Genomic DNA, 18,873 nt, shown 5'->3' on the forward strand with positions numbered 1-18,873 from the left:
TGCTTTAAGGTTTATAGTATATACATCTTTAATTTATCACAGTTTACCTTCATGTGATATTATACCACTTCGTGTATGGTGTAAAAACTATACCATAACATATAGGCAATTGATGCTTTGCAGATAATGCAGGCCCATAACAATGACTGTGAATGCTGAAACCCATGGAAAGCAATCTTAAAAATCAATGGGAAAATGTACAATTGTCTCATGACCCTCAGAAATGTTTGTTAAAAAAATTAAAAGCTCTCAGTGTTAGTTGTAAATGTCTAGGAAAATTTTTAAAAAAGAAAATAAGTATTTTTTTAGTACACTATAATTAAAAGCATAGAAAATGTGTTTTCTTCCTCTCACATAGCTTATGAGGATCTTTTCTATGCCTTGGTGAATTATCTTACTGATTCTAAATTTGAATGATTAAATTCCAACATTTTAAATTTTGTACTTTTAATGTCATAAAATGGCCCTGAGAGTTCCCATAATACAAAGTTGGTGTGTTTTGTTTGTTTGTTTTGTTTGTTTTTGCCAGCATCACTTCCTCTGGGACATCTTCATTCTTCTAATCATGTTAATTTCTTTTAATTTATATTAAGTTTACCTTTGTTCTGTGTTTCTGGCTGCATATCTGGGAACTCCTGAAAGGCAGTAGTGCCAACATTCCCATGAACAGATATTTATTCTGTAACTCAGTTTACACTTGATTTGAATTCCACTTCCAATATTTTTTTACTTGCATTTTCATCTTTGTTGGTTGATTTCTTTCAATTATCCATTTTTGTAAAATGTCACATTGGTTATCACTAGGACACAAGGAGGCAAAGCAACTACAAGCTTTGCTGATTGCATATGAACCGAATCCCAAGTGTATGGTGATCACTAGCAGACTTTGAAAGGAGTAATAGGATTGGTCATGCATCATGATCCACATCTGTTATTTAAGTAGTGATATGTGGACTGAGCTAACTGTAAAGTTTGTACTTTATGAAAGTATTCACAGCTAATGTAGTGCGGTAACAAAAATTTGAACTGTGTTGTTAGGGAACTGGTGTCATGTATCCGAACCTCATGCAGTCAAAATGTGCAGAACTAGGGCTGCCTAATCTTTCATTTTTTTTTTTTCCTCCTGGCCTTTATGATATTTTCATATTTTAATTTTCACACATTAAAAATCCCTCAACACTATTATTTTTAATTATCTTTTAAAGATTTAAATAAATTTTTTAAATTCCTATATATTAATCCATGTGTTTATCATTTCCAGTGTTCATCATTCCTTCATTTAAATCCACATTTTCATCTAATATAATTTTATCTGCCTGAAAGACTTCCTTTAATATTTCTTGTAGTGAATGCAGTGATGCATTCCTTCAGGCTTTTTATGTCTGAGAACTTACTCTCATCTTTGCTTTTGAAAGACATTTTGCTAGTTATATAATTCTACATAGATTTTTTAAAAAAATGATAGTACTTTAAAGACGTTTCTCTGCTGTTCTCAGATTGTTTCTGAGAATTCTGATGTTACATTCATCTTTGGTCCTCTACTTTTTTTCCTTTGGCTGCTTTTATGATTTTACACTGGCTATGTGGCTTGGTATAGTTTTCTTCATATTTCTTCTACTTGGGGTTCACTGAATTCTTAGATCTGTGGGTTAATAGTTTTCATAAAGTTTGAAATTTTTTAGGCCATATTTACTCAAATATTTTTTATACTCTCCATCCCTCCGTCCTTCAGGGACTTTAATCAACGCACCTAGTGTATTTTTCACCTTGGAAATTATAGTTTTCATCTCTACAAGTTTGATTTTGGTCTTTTTAATACCCTCCATGTTTCTAAACTTTCTAAACATATGTTAAGTTTTAACTTTTTAATACCCTTACCTGCTAGTTCTAACATCTGTATAAGACCTAGGTTGGTTTCAACTAATTATTCTTCTTATGGTTCATGCTTTCTTGCTTCTTTGCATGCCTACTGATCTTTAACATGTGACAGCCATTGTGAATTTTCTCTCATAGATGTTGGGCATTTTTGTTTTTCTATACTTTTGAGCTTTGTTCTGGGACACAGTTGTTACTTGAGAATGGTTTGATCCTTTTGAATCCTACTTTTATGATTTTTTGGGTAGAGCCAGAGCAGTGCAATCTAGGGCTAATTATTCCCTACTATTGAGAGGCAAGTACTACCCAGTCAACAGTGGCTGCTGAGAACGGGCATTGTTACTAGACCCACGTGAACCCTCTAATCCTTTCAGATGGCTCTTTCTCCAGCCTGCTTCCTCCCATACTCGTGCTGATCAGGACTGTATTTAATTCTCAAAGGGACCATCTATAGATATCTGGAGTTTTGTGTTCTCTCCTCACTGGTCCTGTCCTGTGACCTCCAGCCATCTTGGTCTTCCTAGACTCTTGGCTCCATTTCCCAAACTCAGGGAGTCTACTTGGCTCTTCCTCCATTCCCCTTCCTTGTCTCAAGACCTGGAACTTACCTCAAGTCAGTAAGCTAGGAAAATTGTAGGGCTCTGTTTGTTTCCCGATTCTCCTCATTATCTGAGGCCTAGTGTCTTGAAGTCCACTTTTCCATGTAGTTTGTCTGTTGTTTATTTGGTTGTTTCAGCAGGAAGGAACATGTAGTCTTTGCTCTCCATCATGGCTAGAAACAAATTACAGCTAACTTAAGAAACTACCACTTCTCAAGTTTTTGTGTAATATCAAGAGAATATCTACAATTATATGAAAAGATTATTTCAGTGCTTCTTTGCCCAACTACATATCTATGTGATATGGGACTTTGTTCATATACTTCAATCATAACAATGTATTCTAATGAGTTAAATGCAGAATACCACTATTCTATATAGTGTGCATCTAACCAGAAACCTTAATTTTACTACCTGGATCAGAGTATTACTAAAAGCTTGGAGTATGCCATTACATATCAGACTAGGCAATTAAGTCTCCCCCAATAGATTTAAAACCAGAGCACCCAGAAGTTACTAAAATAGTGAAGTAACATGAAGACATTTAAAATAGCTATACATTTTAGGAATTCCTCTATATTTTTGTTTAATGGTTGCATGAAAAAAAAAGTGACCTCTATGTTATCCATATAATACCCTCCCACTCGCTCACATAAAGTACAGGAGTCATCTGTAACAGCCACTGGGATTGGAGAAAAAATTCTCCTGAGCTATAAAATTAAGCTATAGAATTCTAGTAAGTTTTTTGGCACACATGCTTGAAACGCTACAAATCTTTCTGTGCACACAATTTCCATAAACCACTGGTTTTTATGAACAGTTTCCATGAATGACAGTATACTCAGTGGTTAAGATCATAGTATTTGAAATTACACTGCTTGAGTTCAAACTCCACTTCCAACATCTTTCTAACTGTATGACCCTGAGAAAGTCACTTAACAGGCTTACTTCAGTTTCCCTATTTGTAAAACGGTGGTAAACGTGTTGCTTACATGGTCTTCAGTTAAATGTGAATTTCTTAAAACCATGAATGGTAAATAAAACACTTAGCAATTGTTATGTAAGTTTAGTAATTATGACTTCTTCTCAACCCTGTTGGCTTTAGCCAATGGACTTTAAAAGTACACACAGAGAAATCTACCCCTAATGTACTCATTTATGAAGTCTAAGAGGAGGCATAAAGCTGTAAGTTTGTTGTTTTGTTTTTGAGTCCCATGAGTGATCATCACTACATCCCAGCAAGAACTGAGAACTATGCTCATACTCTAGGTAAATTACCACTTATACGAATCAGTGTTAGGCTAAACTTAAATTGTTTCTAGAAACATTATCCAATCCTGAAGTTCAGGGAATCGGAGTCAAAATGCTTCAAGTGGGGCAAGGCAGAATATCTGCCACCAGAATCTATTTAAATTCATCTGACATTTAATAAGTAACAACTGAATATCAGCATTGGATAGACAGAGATGAATAAGGTGCCTCTGTCCTCAGGAACTTAAAAATTAGTGATAACAGAGTATAATGATATAAGCAGTGTTTCCCAAGGTGTGGTACATGCATGCATACCATTGTCTGTAATAAGCAATCCAACTTTTCCTGGGAACAGAGCTGACTGTTTGCAGCAAGAAAGAGTAATGATAGGCTCTATTCTGCAGACTTTCCTTCAATAATGGCATTATTAGCATCAGTTTTTCTGCAGCCAACCTGAGATGCATAAACAGCAGCAGAGCTTGAGATGGAATAGAATTGCCAGGCCTACCAGCTGTCCCTTCCCTGTGTGAACAGATTCCCTAGAGACTGGAAAAAGCCAAGCTAGAGACACTCTCTAAGCAGTCCTCTGTATGCTCATTAATGGGCTATTCAACTCTTCCTGTTGCCAACAACTTAAGAAGAGGAATCAGGATAAAAAGGAGAGTATGAAGAGCATGTTCAGGCTCAGATGTGCTGGGCCACTCTTCCACCCCCATCAATAAGTACTATAAGTCAGCCTTTAAAGAGAAAAGGGGTCACTTTATAGAAAACTTAAGTAAATAGTAGCACAGGCTGTAATGAGAATATGACAAAATTATGGAAGAGATGCAAACTAAGAAGCTTTAGAAATTATTACTAGAATACATATACAACTGAATAACATATAAGGCATTGTAGAATTGCCCTACAAAAGATACAAGAAGTAAGTACCACAATGATCAGAGAAAAGAAATCAATTCCAGTAAGGATGGTTGGGTACAGCATCAAAGAAACTGAAACTTACTAGGCTGGACAGAGAAATCAAGTGATAGGCAGGGAGGAGCTTAAGCAAAAGGAGAGATATCCAAAGAATAGTTAAGAACACAATGAAGCCATTTTAGAAAAAGATAAGATTCTCAGCTCTTCATTTTCTTACATAGAAAAACTACCTACATTTATGTTTTTTATATATTCTTAGACAAATAATCAACATTACCTAGAACGTGTAATGCCACTGTATAGATGAAAATACAATTTTCAAAATTATATACCTCTATAGAGCAATACCTTAAAATGCACTTAATTATTTTGATATTATCACAGCTCTAAGATACCGGAATAGTGGTGAACACCCTCACAGGTATTTCGCACCTATAACTTTCATCAGGTCTCCTAAAGCCACTTGGGATAAATAAAGCATTCTTGCCATCCTTATGCCCTCAGCTTAGATTTTTTACTTCTGACTTAGCAAATTCCAAACAGGCAAAGAAAGAGAGTGATAGAGAACAAATTAGCAAAGTGAGTAAATTAATCAAGGAAAAATTACATAGTTATAGGAAAACTGAAAAAAGATTCTCATTTTTTATGTCCTGCAATGGTTTATTCTTTAATACATGAAACAATGAGCATTATTATCAAACAGGTTCTTAATGTATTTTACTTTTTTTCAGTTTTATACTATAAAATAATTAATGCTCCCACAAATTACTTTATATACTAATTAATACTCTGAAGCAAATGGTACCATTTGCCTAGGTATCAATTAGAATGAAAGAAATCATTCTAATCCTAGCACAGCTCTAACCTGCCTTGTGACTTTCAGAATAACACTATTCATTTCTCACCTATACAGTGAAGAGGCTGGACCAGATGATACTTAAAGTTTCTTTTACAGTTCTAAATGTTAATGATGCTACACTATTTACATAGCCAATCCACATTCTTTTTTTCTAAACTAAACTTCTTAAATCAGCATTTTCCCTAAAAATGGTGAGAAGTTTCCAAGATGCATTACATTTTAGAAAATTTTAAATTCACATCTATTACAAATTAGGAATTGAAAAGAGTAATTTTCTTACAAATAAATTGAAGTCCTTTATTTCCTATTAACAATGTTCCTAAGAGTATGAAAGTATTAATTAAAATTCAGAAATGTATAAAAACCTCAAGGAACAGTTACTGAAAATAAAACTATAAAAAAATAGTCTCCATTAACTTAGTAAGTTGAAGCTTTGTATTAGGAAAAGACTTACTACAATAAAAAATTAAGTGGATTATTGATTTTTTGATGATCCTCTGCAATCACAGTATTTAAAAATAAAACTACTTTCCTCTGTATATTCTACGACATAATAGGTAACTTTCCTGAATTTCCAAAACCTTCAAGCAATTACTTTCACATATATCTCCAAGGAAAGGTTTCACTGACCACTGTAAACACTGATTTATTAAATAAAGTAGAAGTCCATGCTTTATAACTCAGCATTCAATTTCTCATAGAGAAATCAAGAAAAAAATATTTCCTATCATAGATAGTTATCAACTGTCTTTGTTATGTCCCAAGTAATATTTCATTAAAGAAATCAAGTTAAGTGGGAGCTGCCTTTCTTTACAGATGATGCCTGTGCTTTGGCCATTCTTCGAACCAGCGCTTCTTGTCTTTTTCTCTGAATTTCTTCAGGAGAATACTTTCTATTCTTCTCTTCCTCCTCTAAAAATGAAACCAAATATAGATATTAGTTTTACAGATTATGAAGTAATTCTGAATGATTTTAATTTTTACTTTTTTATTACCCAGATTTGCCACCGTGATTTCATTATTAAACCATACTTAACTACTAAATATTAGACTACAAGTACAGATACAGTACAGTACCAGGCTTTAGGCCAAAATGAAATCAAGCACTGATCTATCTGTCTGATGCACTCTTTTCACAGTGTGATAAAATTCATTTGATTAGAAACTGTTCATTTTGACTGCCCAGCAAATAATTCTTGTGAACAATGACATTTAATTTACAGGATCAATAAATGAATATATTTTAAAACAAACTGGAATTTTAAATGTTATATAAATTGTAACAGAAAATTAGTCAAAATATAATGGATTAAATTAGATACCAATACCTCAAATAGTATATTTTTACTATAAGATATCCTATGCTAATATTCCTATTGCTACTTTTTTTTCCTCTATAGAACTCCAAGATTTTCATTTCAGCTGTTCAGGATATATATATTTTGGAGTAACAGAGTGAAATCTATTATGTCAATAAACATGTAAAACTGTCAGATATATTTTTGTTTGGAGGATATATTTTCTACAAACATTGGAAAATTATTTCAAAAAGTAGGATATTTGAATAAAATTTTCAATATGAATGTCTTTTAATATATAAAATGTGAAGCATTCTGATATATCCTATGCAACACACTTTAGTGTATACTTCAGATAAACATACTATAAAATAAACAATGTTTTAAATTAGATAAATGAAAATAAGAAAGTTCTGTTTTAATAACACATCCAATTCTGCCTCTACCAAAATTCTGAGTTCTAATAAAATTAATTTAATTCCAGTTAAGTCATTTTGAGCTAAAATATTAGATTATCTATGTAATGCTACTAAGAATCAAACTTTAAAGTTAGCAAACCTATTTTCTCATTTAAATGATGTTTTAAAATCAAGACCATCATCCTAATATGTATTTAAGTGACCCTGTATTGGTAAAACTGTTTATGTTGTAACACCTACCTTTCAGAGAAGTAAATAAGAATCTGTAGCACTGTCAGCAGAGAAATATTATTTACATGGACATCTAGACAGAGGTGCAGAATTTCATTGTTATAAGACATTTCTCTTGTTAACTAAGGTAGATATTTACCCAAAATATATCATCGGTCGTCCCTTTCTTCCTCAGTATAATCAGAAATGGGAGAAGGTGTTCAGGGTAAGAGACATGTCTCAAATAAACTCCCTAGATGATTCTGTTGCCTTTTATTTTCTAAATTATCTCACAGACGTTAGCTATTTTTCTTATATAAAGATACTACAACATACTTTAAAACTAGCTTTACTAATTTATCTATTATTTTAGTCTGAAAGCTGAGAAACATAAGAAACTCAGAATATACACACAATTTACATTGGGTTGACCATAAACTTGGAAGAAAAATCCACAATGGCAGAAAAGAACATAGCTCCCTAAAACTGGCCTTATAGCTAGCTTTGTGATATTCTGGAAAACAATTTCAAATTATATAATGAAGTTGCATCAGGAAAATTTGATTTCGAGAGTCATTCATTTCTCCCATCAGCACTTCCTTTAACTCAATCTGCAATAAAAATACACGGCAAGGTCTCAAACTGCTGCAAGGTACAAAGCAAGAGTGGCTCTTTTTAACCTTAATCCCAACGCAGGAGTCAGGAAATTTTTTTTTTCCATAGATGGGCAGAAAGTATGTTAACCTTTAAGGGGCATAACCTCTTGCTGCAACTGTTCAATTCTGTCCTTGTAGCATGAAAGCATGTAAATAAGTGATGTGGCTGTGTTCAAATAAAACTTTGTTTCTGGACAATGAAGTATGAATTCCATATAGTTTTTAAAAGTCATGAAGTATTATTCTTCTTTTGATTTTTTTCAACCAATTAAAATATGAAAGTCATCTTAGTATGCTGGCTGTACAAAAACAGGCTATACAGGCTGGATTTGGACAGGCCACAGACAGCCAAACCTAGTTTAAAGCAATGAGGTAGTTAGAAGGGTTTTGTTTCAAAGATATTTCCTGGAGAGCAGCTTGCTATACCAAAGTAAAAGGAAATGGAAACAACAGAAAATATCAACAAGGTTAATATTAATTAGAATATTAGGTACTATCAATAAACTTAACAGAAAAATTGTAAAGTAAACTGAAAGGCAGATTATCCATCCACAAAAAAAAGCAGATAAGACAGTAGATAGGAGTTGTGGAAAAACTCAAATATTCCAGAGAGACAGTCGTTAATGGAATTACAACTATAAGTAAATAAATTCATGTTGGAAGCATGCTTCAATTAATTATACTTATTTAAATATAAACTTAAATATTTAAAACTATTACAGATGACAACAATTTTAAAGTTTCAAAATATCTAGTTTGGGTGACAATATAGAGAAGTATTCATTGTTGGTGTTGATAAGAATATAAATTGATGTGATTGGGGGGAAGATTTGGAGAGATTCATCAAAATTTAAAACATTCTGAATCTTATATCAATTTTCAGTAATTAACATACAATCGCATGAGCGTGTGTAAATTTATGTAGAAGAATATTCACTGGAGGACTGCACTGTTTGTATTGCAAAAAAACTGCAATCAAACTAAACCTCCATCAATAGGGAAACAGTTAAATTATGGTACACCCATATAATGACATACTATATAGTCATTCAAAGAACTAAAGCAAATCTATATGTACTAACAGGAAAAGATAGTTACAATATATTAAGTGAAAGCAAAACCAAGTTACCAAATAGTGTATACTATATAATTTCCCTAAGGAATGGCTGGAGGAAAGGAGAAATAGAGGACTTATCTTTTTACTTCAAATTAATCTATACTGTTTTTTTATTTTTATACAACTACATGTTACTGTTACAATGTTTTTAAAGGGAGGAATCACTTAAATACAAAAGTTGTAGCAATAATGCCAACAAAAGCATCTCTGGAATCTAAACAGAAAACAACCTAATGTTAAAAGACACTAAAAACTCCCTTACCATATTAGCATTGATCTACATAATAGATAAGAATCCTAATGTTAGCCCCAAGTGAGGGAGATTGATTAAGAAAATCTATAGTTACAAGCTAGCATAGTAAATGCTGTAACAGAAGTTAGCACTGGGTATTGAAGAAACCCAGAGAAAGCAAACCTAAGTCATTCTGAGTAGTTAGAAACACAATGTATTTTAAAGGATAAATGGAAAATAGCCAGCAGATTTGGTGTATGCATGTGGGGACACTAGATTTCTGGTGAAGAGCACTGGGCATAAGAAGCACAAGTAGTTATGCCAGAAATATTCCCTTTTAAAAACTATTACAGTATCAGTGAATGACAGACTTTTCACATTATATTGCATGATGTTCAAATATTTATTAAACATCTCCTAAATGCCAGCTGCTGTGATAGGCCTAGGTATTCATTGATGAGACAGACAGTAATCAATATCTGATTGCAAACTGTGATAAAAGAAATGAAGGAAATAAGAAAGATGACTGAAAATCACAAGGAAAGCATTTATAGACTATTGAAGGAAGGCTTCTGTGAGATAGTAATATCAATACTTAAACTGAGACCTAAGGATAAACAAGCACCAACCAGAGGGATGGGGGTCAAATGCTGGGAAGCAGTGTTACCTGGGAAGAGCAGTCAAAGCTCCTGAACTAGAAAAGAACCTATTCTGTTTGAGTAACTCAAATACAAGTGGTGTAGCTGAAGCCTAGTAGGTAAGGCTGAAAAAAGGACAGGCAGGTTAAGGAGAGAGAATCCAGGGCCTTGTAGATCGCAGTTTGAAATCTGGATTTATTTGAAAAAAGATGGGCAGTGACTGAAGGTTGTCTTTAAGCAGACGAATGCCATACATGCCTATTTATTTTTATTTTGTATCTTGTTTTAAAAGATGATTCTGCTGTTTAGAGACTAGAATTGACAGGGAACAGGTGAAAGAACGGCAGTAGTGCAGTCAGGAAATGCTGGCTTGGATAAGGGTGGTAGCAGGAGAGAGTAAGAAAAATGGATTGTTCTGAGATATTTTTTGAGGTAGAAACAATGGAACTTGATAGAAAGGAGAATTGGGGAAAAAGAAGAATTGGAAAGAATCAAAGATTACAGGATGTACTGAATAAGTAAACAACAATTCTAACCATCATAACTAATAGTTTTATATCAGATTGCATTCTAGCAAAGGCATTTAATTAGAATGCCTCTAAACCTTTAAATATTGTTCACCTCAATATTGTGCTAAACACAGGAGTAAGATTATTCAAATTTTAAAACGAGATATTTAGTGAACACAAGGAATCTCATACAGTAATACATGTATCTATAAGTAAAATTTTCCAGGAAATAATTCAGAAAACATTCAACACATACTTATTGAGTGACTACTATACACCAGTCACTGTATTAAATGTTGGTAAAGAATCTGATGCAGTCTTTTAAAAACATAAATCACCCAGTGTTTGTATATTCCAGCATCATTATTTGTAAGAATCACTTTAAGACTTCTAGTTAAACATCAGAGAGTTTTTAACTTATATGTTATGCAAATTCCATATAATAACTAGTTTGACTACTTTTGAGAGAAAACTATTTCATACATACCTTTTGAAGGTTGTTTCAAAGATTCAGAAGATTTCACCAAAGACTGCTGTTGAACATCCTTCCCACAAAACGGATTGACAGTTTTATTTTTCTCCAAACCCTGTGTGATTTTGGTACCAGAAATACTTCCTGTTACACAACTGTTATTAAACGGAGAAAGAATTTGAGAATTTTTCATCTTTGTAAATGTGTACTTAGAAAATCTAACTTTTCTGTTAAGGTTACTCTGAGCTTCATCTGTTATGGTGCTATGGGACAGAGGTGGAGTACTCAATCTCTTCTTATAAGCAGCAATTTCTGTATTCATATGATCTGAACTCACATTCAAACTTGAACTTCCTGTAAGAACCAATTTGGAACTATTCACTTGTTTTGGAACATCAGCGTTATTCCAAGAGACATGCAGATTATTGTTCTGACAATTTGAGTTCTTAGAGCATATTGTCAAATTTGTCGTGGCACCTAAAAAACCTGGAGAATTTCCACAAATTTCCCTTTTCTCTGTCTTTATTGATTTATTTATTTGTAAGCTATTTGTCAATGAAGATGTCTGCAATGAAATGCTGTTCAGTTTCAAGTGATCTGATTGCACCAAACAACTTCCTTGTTTAGGTGTAGTAAACACGTTTTTGGCTCCATGTTTAAAACTATTATTGATCTCAAGTACATTTTCTGATGTCTTGCTGTCCACTCTAATGTTTTGTTCCTGAGTTAGTTTTTCAACATCATCACATGCTTGGTATAATAAATCATCATCTACATCATCTGCTTCCCAGGTATTCTCTAACTGATGACATGCTTTAACGATTTCATTGGTAAATGATGGATCATTCCAATCATCAAAGAAAGAACCTAGCTTTGATGCATTAGTCTCATTTGGGTTACAAACAGCGGTTTTATTGCCCAAAGTTGCAGAACCTAAAGACTCGGCATTAGTAGATGCCTTCAAAGACTGATTAAAAATGGACTTATTTTTTTGTTCATTAGAACATCCTGGGTTCAAAGTAGACTTTTTTGCAGAAGCTTTTACATTAGAAGTAAATTTACTATGAATATCTTCATTTGTCAGATTAGATGCAACTGCACAGTCTTGAATTTTGTCTTGAACAATTTTATTAAAAGATTTCTCCAATTTCATTTTATTTCCAGTGGATGATAACTTATTTGGTTTGTCATTTGGCTTTGGTGAAAATCTGTATTTTGCAGCATCTGTTACTTCACTGTTCCGCGTCTTTGAAGGAAGATCTTGTAAAATTTTTGAATCTCCTGACCTGGCATCTAGACTTGTATTCATTCCTGACTTACTTTTATTATTTTTACTGTTTAAGGTACAAATTTCCTTTTGATCAGCAATCTGGGCTGTTTTAGGGGCAGGGAAAAGTTCAGACATTTCAATATTTTGCATAACAAAAGGTTCATTACTTAGTAAGTTTTCCCAATCATCCTCAAAATCACTGGTAGTAAATGTATCAATGTGCTTATTAAAAGCTCCTGGCTCCTTATTACAGGAAATCACATATGATTTTGTCATTCCAGGATTATCTACTTGATGAGAAGGTGATCCTGGGGTTTTACTTGGCAGTTTTTCAGTGACCAGAGTTTCATTAGTAATGATTTTCTCCTCTTTCAAAGCATTTTTCTTTCCAAAGGTAGTATTACTGGTGTTCAAGAAAGCATCTGACAGATCTTGGCTTAACTGTCCGCTACATTTCTGAGTAGAACCATCAAAAATGGCAATAAAGGCTGCTTCAGCATTTTGGTCAAATGGCTTCTGACTGCTATTTTGATCATTTACCACAAATACCTCGGTGTTTTCTTTCACTGGCTTCTTTATTATAGCATTATCTATTACAGGAACTATATCATGTAGGAACTGCATCTGTACATTATCTCTGTAATTATTTAAAGTCTCTGCTTCTGAAACCATCTGGATAAGATCATGATTTCTCTTGTTTTGCTCTTGAATCACATCTAGCTCTTCCATATTTTTATCAAACTGCTTAGCCAGTTTCATAAGTTCCTCCTCCTGATTCTGTGATTTTAACCTATTAAACAAATATTTTAAAAATTACAACTAAGTAAAGTTCTAAGAGTCATAAATATTCAATTGTTATTTAACAAATTTTAATGTTAAAACTCAAAAATTTTAACACATACTGACATTATAAGTCCAAGATTTTACACATCGAAATTAAGGAAAATAATTTATAATCATTTTGACATACTCACAAAACCAAAACAGAATATTATTAAAAATATTTACTTCACTGAATGTCGGAAAAACTTAAAAGTTTGAACTTACTTTGTGCAGCTGAGTTTTGCTCTTGATTTTCCTTTTGCTACACTAGGAGTACAAGGAATAGCAGTTTCACCAATCCACACGCCCAGCATGGAGTCTGTTGTTGGTTTCTCATCCTTTGGCATGAGGGGAGGGGAAAAAAAGAGGTGTGAAAGTACCAAAACCAACCAATCAAAAATCCACTTTAATTATGCTGAATTATTTTCTTATAGCAATAAATTCTGGTCAGGTGATAGCTACCAAACAAACTCCAAAACAATGAGCAGCTGGAGGATGGCAATAAAAAACAAGTTGCAAGAAGTGACCTATTTAATGTTTCAGGGAATGAAAACATTGAGAATTGGGAACTCCCTATTTTCAAAAAATTTCTGTTTTTAAGAATTTAATTAATTAGGAAATGCAGAGTCAATAGTAAACGCACATGTTTTTATCAAAAGAAAACTGATCAACTTATTTCAGTTGTCATAAGATATTTGTAAAAGTAAACATTACTATCAGAAACTGTGTAGCAGAAATCATTAGAATTAAGAATAAAGAGAGATACACATGGAGTTCTTTCTGTATCACCTCATTCTCCAAATTTTCCCTATTCCCATTAGAACATTTATCTAAAGTTGGGGCAATCCATGTTGACCTTAATTGACAACATTTAGGTAGAATTAAGAAAACTTAGAATTAAGTCAGGACAAAGGTAGAGATAAATACAAGGTTAGAACTGATGCTATGAATGAGGGATAAGAACAAAAATAGGTAGAGAAAGTGGGTAAAGAAGTTTAACCAGTATTAAAGCTAGAAAAAAGTCATTTTAGTCCTGGATATTTCTGCTTTAACTTTCAGTCACTTGGTCATGCATAAAATTAGAGAATGAATTTATGTATTAGCTACAAACCAAACCAATACATTAAACAAGTTAACCATTTTCTACTCTATTTTTATAGTACCTAGAATGAGCATAAATAAGCAACTATCACACAAAATAATCTTATCACTAGATTACAGATTACTTGAAGGCAAGGACTATTCCTACGATAGTTCAGCATCTAGCAAAATGCTGAGCATAAAGATGTCAGTTCATGTTTATTCACTAGAAAGTTAAGTGAAAAGATACCTACAACATGGTACTTCAACATCCTCAATCAATCAACAGCAGCTTTCTTATATGTCCAGTTGAACCTAGATTTTAGCTTTGCAAAATACCCAAGAAAAGCAATAATTTCTATTTTAGACTCAATACATATTTCCCTTTTGTTTCAATAATCTTGAATTTAAGGAAAATAACATTCCTAATGATTTAATTATGGATTTTTTTGGTCCCTTTACCAAGTAATTTTAAATTCATTCCATTTTTAGGGAATAAAAGTATAACTTTATATATACAGTTATATATATACATAGGTTCTATGTATGTTTTTTATAGTATTTGCAAATGTTATATTTTTAAAATTTCCTCATTAATTATTACATAGTTCAATCCAGGTACTATGGATTGTACTATGTAATTATTAGGTATCTAAGCACTTAGTTCATTTAATCCTAGAGTATACTGTGCATAGCTGTATAAAAATGATGGAAAGATATGCACCATCTTCAAACAAACAACACTATATGAAAAGTACCCCTGAAGAATGTAAAATGACTGACCAATTAAAATAAAAGTGCAAATTTTTAAAATGTCATCTCTGGAACTACTAAAGTGACTTATATATTTGAGGAGGATAACTCACCTAAAAATAAATAACATGAATATGTCATTCTGAGAAAATGACAAGTTCTTAGAAAGACCTTGATATTACCAAAGATTTATGCGCATTAAGTGCTCAGTTGAAAAGGGTAATTTAAAAGCAACTAATTTCACTGTACTTTTTCTTATACACAAGTTACCACTTGCATACTGTTAACATTTCTTTACATGAGCTATTGTTTCCAGCCCACTTAGGTAAAGTGTCCAATAACTTACTTGACTATCTTTTTATCACTATTTAGGCTGGCCAGCCCAAACACATTTTATTATGCTTCTTTCATGTGAAACCCACAATTAATGAAGATCTACTGTTAACTTATGAAGCAAGTAGTATAAGGCATAAATGCTATTTAACTAATGAACTGTATGTAAAATGCATTACTATGACATGCCAAACATGGAATGTAGAGCTAGTAGCAACAGAGTTGTTTTGACTGTGCTAGTTGTAATTTTGGATGTTTCACAGTTGCTAAGAAAAACCTTATTTCCTGTCTTCTCCACCTGGATGATGGTGATCCTTATAACCACAGTTTGGGCCAGTGCCATCTATTGTTTATGGTCAACATATAGTCACTATCCAAGGACATGCCAGGGAAAAATACCAAACTTCCTATGGAGAAGACACTAAGCAAAAATTGGATGTTTTCTGGATTTAAATGTTGCTAAATAAGAAAAAGAGAAAAAAGGAAAGAGGTCCAGAATATAGGCTGACCTAAACTTATATTTCTCTTACACTCAAGCATTTACAAGAGCTGAAATACGCAAGAAACTTTTGAAGATAGTTACAGAAAATAATTTAACTATCATAACTAACTTTAATCTAACATTTGTAGTGCTCTGTAGTTTACTAAGAATTTTTATCCAATTCAATCATCATAATAACACAAGAAAGAGAGCAAGACAAGTAACAATTCTATTTTAATGTCTGAATGAACTAAACTTCTGAGAGTTTAAGTGACTTGCTTAGGTTCATCCAGTATAGGAGGCAGATTGAGAACTAACTCCAAATCCAGTGTTTTTTCCACTTTCATGTTTCTTGATGACATTATAAGTCAACTAGTATTAAGAAAAGAGGTTTCAATGGGGAAAAGGTGTGCTACAGACAGTAAAAAAAAAAAAAAAAAAAATCACAAAAAACTTAGAAGTTTAAACTTTTATTGTCTAATTCTATTCTTTAGTAAATTGAAAATGATACCGTTAAATCACATTAAAAACAAAATAAACACAAAGTTTTAGTTAAAAATCATCATTCTAAAAAAAACACATATATATGCTTAGGAAAATACATATTACCAATTATACATTATGTTCCTTTTTTCAAAAACATGCATTTCAGTGGTAGAAAAGGTAAAAGCAGTCTTTGCTGCTCTGTTTTAAAAGAGAATTGAATAAGACAAAATATTTTTCACATAAATGAACTATTAAAATAATTTAGCAGCATATTTTCACGGTTTTAAAGTAAACTATAAATTCACTGATATTTACCTGAGGAGCAATACGATTAACAATATGTGAGATCTCATCACTAGCTGTGGTGTAAATCTGCTTTTTTCTTCCTTTACCTAAAGAAACAAAGACATTTCTATAAATTAAAAACAAGAAACCTAATTTTTAAAAATAGTGGTCAGGTCATAGAAAATCATTTTAATTGGCATGGTTTACATCAATACGCATTCTGACATTAGGTGCGTATCACAGCAATGTGATCACTTAAGATTCTCGAAAAACGACTGCTGAATAAAGGTTCCTGATGTGGATACCCAACTGAAATTCTATAGTTAAATCCTAGTCATTAATCAAATATTCACCCAGATAAAAATGTTTTAACAAATTACCTAACTGCTTTGTCATTGGAGAATTTTGATCCCAAAAGATATCATTCTGTCCATCTGGATCATTAGGAGAACTGAAGGTAGATGACAACAAATCCATGTGCAGCATTCTCTTTGGTGTTTCATACCTTTCTACATAAAATAAGATTAAAATAACAATTGTTGCATTTTAAAGCATTACTTTACTTCATAATACCCCAATGTTAAATAACAGTTTAGAATAAATTACTTTTTATAGTTCAATTATAAATATTTTTCCCAGAAATGACTATATTACTTTAACCACAATTGAAATGTTTCACATAAAAATCCCTGTAATACTTCACAAATTTGAAATTGTAAATAGCAAGTATTTTAAGACAATCTAGTAGCTCTATAAATGTACAATACTGTAAACCTAGTCACTCCATTCATTACCCCTGGAACTTGAAGCTTTGGGAACCATCTGTAATTTACAGATGCATTTCAAAAATCAAAAGCATTTCAACAAAAACTTCAGAAAAAGTCTATGTTTAGCTTCTTTGTGCCAACTCTATCCAACTTATACTAATTACTTCAAAAAGTTTTAGTGACCCATTTCTTGGTAAATTTTGTCTAATATCACTTTTTTGGTTTTTTCTGCAATTGCTTTGTCAAAGTACACCAAAAACAAAGTAAACAAAGCTGTTATTTTAAGAACACGCCCTAGGAAATAGCTCTTATGTGAAAGAGTTTCTTACAGGAAAGAGTTTCAATTCCCACCAGGATTTATTAGAAAAAAAATGGAACACCAGAAAGTGATCAGAATGAAATACTCAGGGGCCCTTGGTTTCCTACTTTGAAGGACGTTATACAAAGGAACTTCCGGTTTATTCATAAGGAGTTGAGACATCACCAACGGTTCCAGGATACAGGTAGCCCCTTCTCTAAATCAGATCAGAGCAAAAAGTTTAAGGGGAAATAATTCCTGCAGGAATAAGCTGAAGGCAAAAGGTATCATTTCTCCTCGCTCTGCCACTGCTGATGCCTGGAGGAACAGCCTAGCAATTGGCCTTCCTCCCTCCAGCAGGTAAACCCCACAACTCGTTCCTGCTGCAGCGCGACGAGTGGGTTGTCAAGCCTCACCCGGCAGCGCTCACACTCGGGGCTGAAAGCCTTGGGGGGTGGGGGGGATCGGCTTAATTTTGGACTCAGGACGGAGAAGCCCCGGGAAAGAAAACACGACTTCAAACTCCACCCCCACCTGCACCCGGGTTTCCCTGTCACGAGCGGGGCTTGGAAGCTGCGGCGCCGAGGCCCGGGGAGACCCCGCTGCCCACGTCTCACCCTCGGGGGTACTTTTACTGCACGAAGCGGCTGCTGGAGGCTGCGGCAGGGGCCGGGGAGGGCTCTCCCGAGGCCGGCGGGGCCCGGCCGCCCTCAGCCGCCTCTTCCGCAGTTCGAACACCGAGCTGCCTTCCTCAGTCGGCGCCGCTTGGCGCAGCGTGTTCTTCCGGCCAGGGCTGTCCCCATGTTTCCTTCGCCGACTCATGGCCTAGGAACCCCTCCACCAGCCGCGTCGCCTTTCACATTTTGCAACGGGAGAAGAGCAATGGAACTACAAGCCTGACCCCACGCCAACAGCCGCCGCCATTTTGGCCGGTGGACGCTCGTAAGAGGTGGGCGCTGATTGGCTGCGTCCGGATGAGGGGCGGGGCGGGCAGGGTGCCGCCGGCGCGCTTCTGCAGCCCGCTTCCCGAGCCTGCTCTTCTCTGCTCTGCTATACTCTGCTGTACCTCTGCTCTGCTGCGATTTCGTCCGGACTGGAAGTGGTTGTAAGGAATAGTGGTCTGGCCAGCCTAGCTGAGAGTGAGAGCATGAGAGGGGGAAAGAATCCAATGGAATCTTTTTATTGAGTTTACTCGGATTCAGGTTATTGTGGGTTTTAATATTTTGAAGGAGAGGAAATACAAGG

The 18,873-nt window shown here is 34.0% G+C and overlaps 1 protein-coding gene across 2 annotated transcripts; it reads right to left on the reverse strand.

Annotated features, from left to right (window-relative positions):
* Positions 1–5,926: 5,926 nt before the first annotated feature.
* Positions 5,927–18,561, reverse strand: ETAA1 (ETAA1 activator of ATR kinase). Of its 2 annotated transcripts, XM_057741663.1 has the most exons (6): positions 18,246–18,561; positions 16,944–17,072; positions 16,594–16,670; positions 13,371–13,483; positions 11,069–13,113; positions 5,927–6,414 (listed from the first exon to the last, which is right to left on the reverse strand). In XM_057741663.1, exons 1-6 carry the CDS (start codon positions 18,448–18,450, stop codon positions 6,287–6,289), a joined length of 2,697 nt encoding a protein of 898 aa, XP_057597646.1. In that variant the 5' UTR covers positions 18,451–18,561; the 3' UTR covers positions 5,927–6,286. The 2 variants fall into 2 exon arrangements, with proteins under 2 accessions (XP_057597646.1, XP_057597647.1); XM_057741664.1 differs by lacking the exon at positions 18,246–18,561 and having other exon boundaries at positions 14,480–16,670; positions 16,944–17,015.
* Positions 18,562–18,873: the final 312 nt, after the last annotated feature.

Source organism: Hippopotamus amphibius, chromosome 7, assembly GCF_030028045.1.
Source record: "Hippopotamus amphibius kiboko isolate mHipAmp2 chromosome 7, mHipAmp2.hap2, whole genome shotgun sequence".
Lineage (NCBI taxonomy): Eukaryota > Metazoa > Chordata > Mammalia > Artiodactyla > Hippopotamidae > Hippopotamus > Hippopotamus amphibius.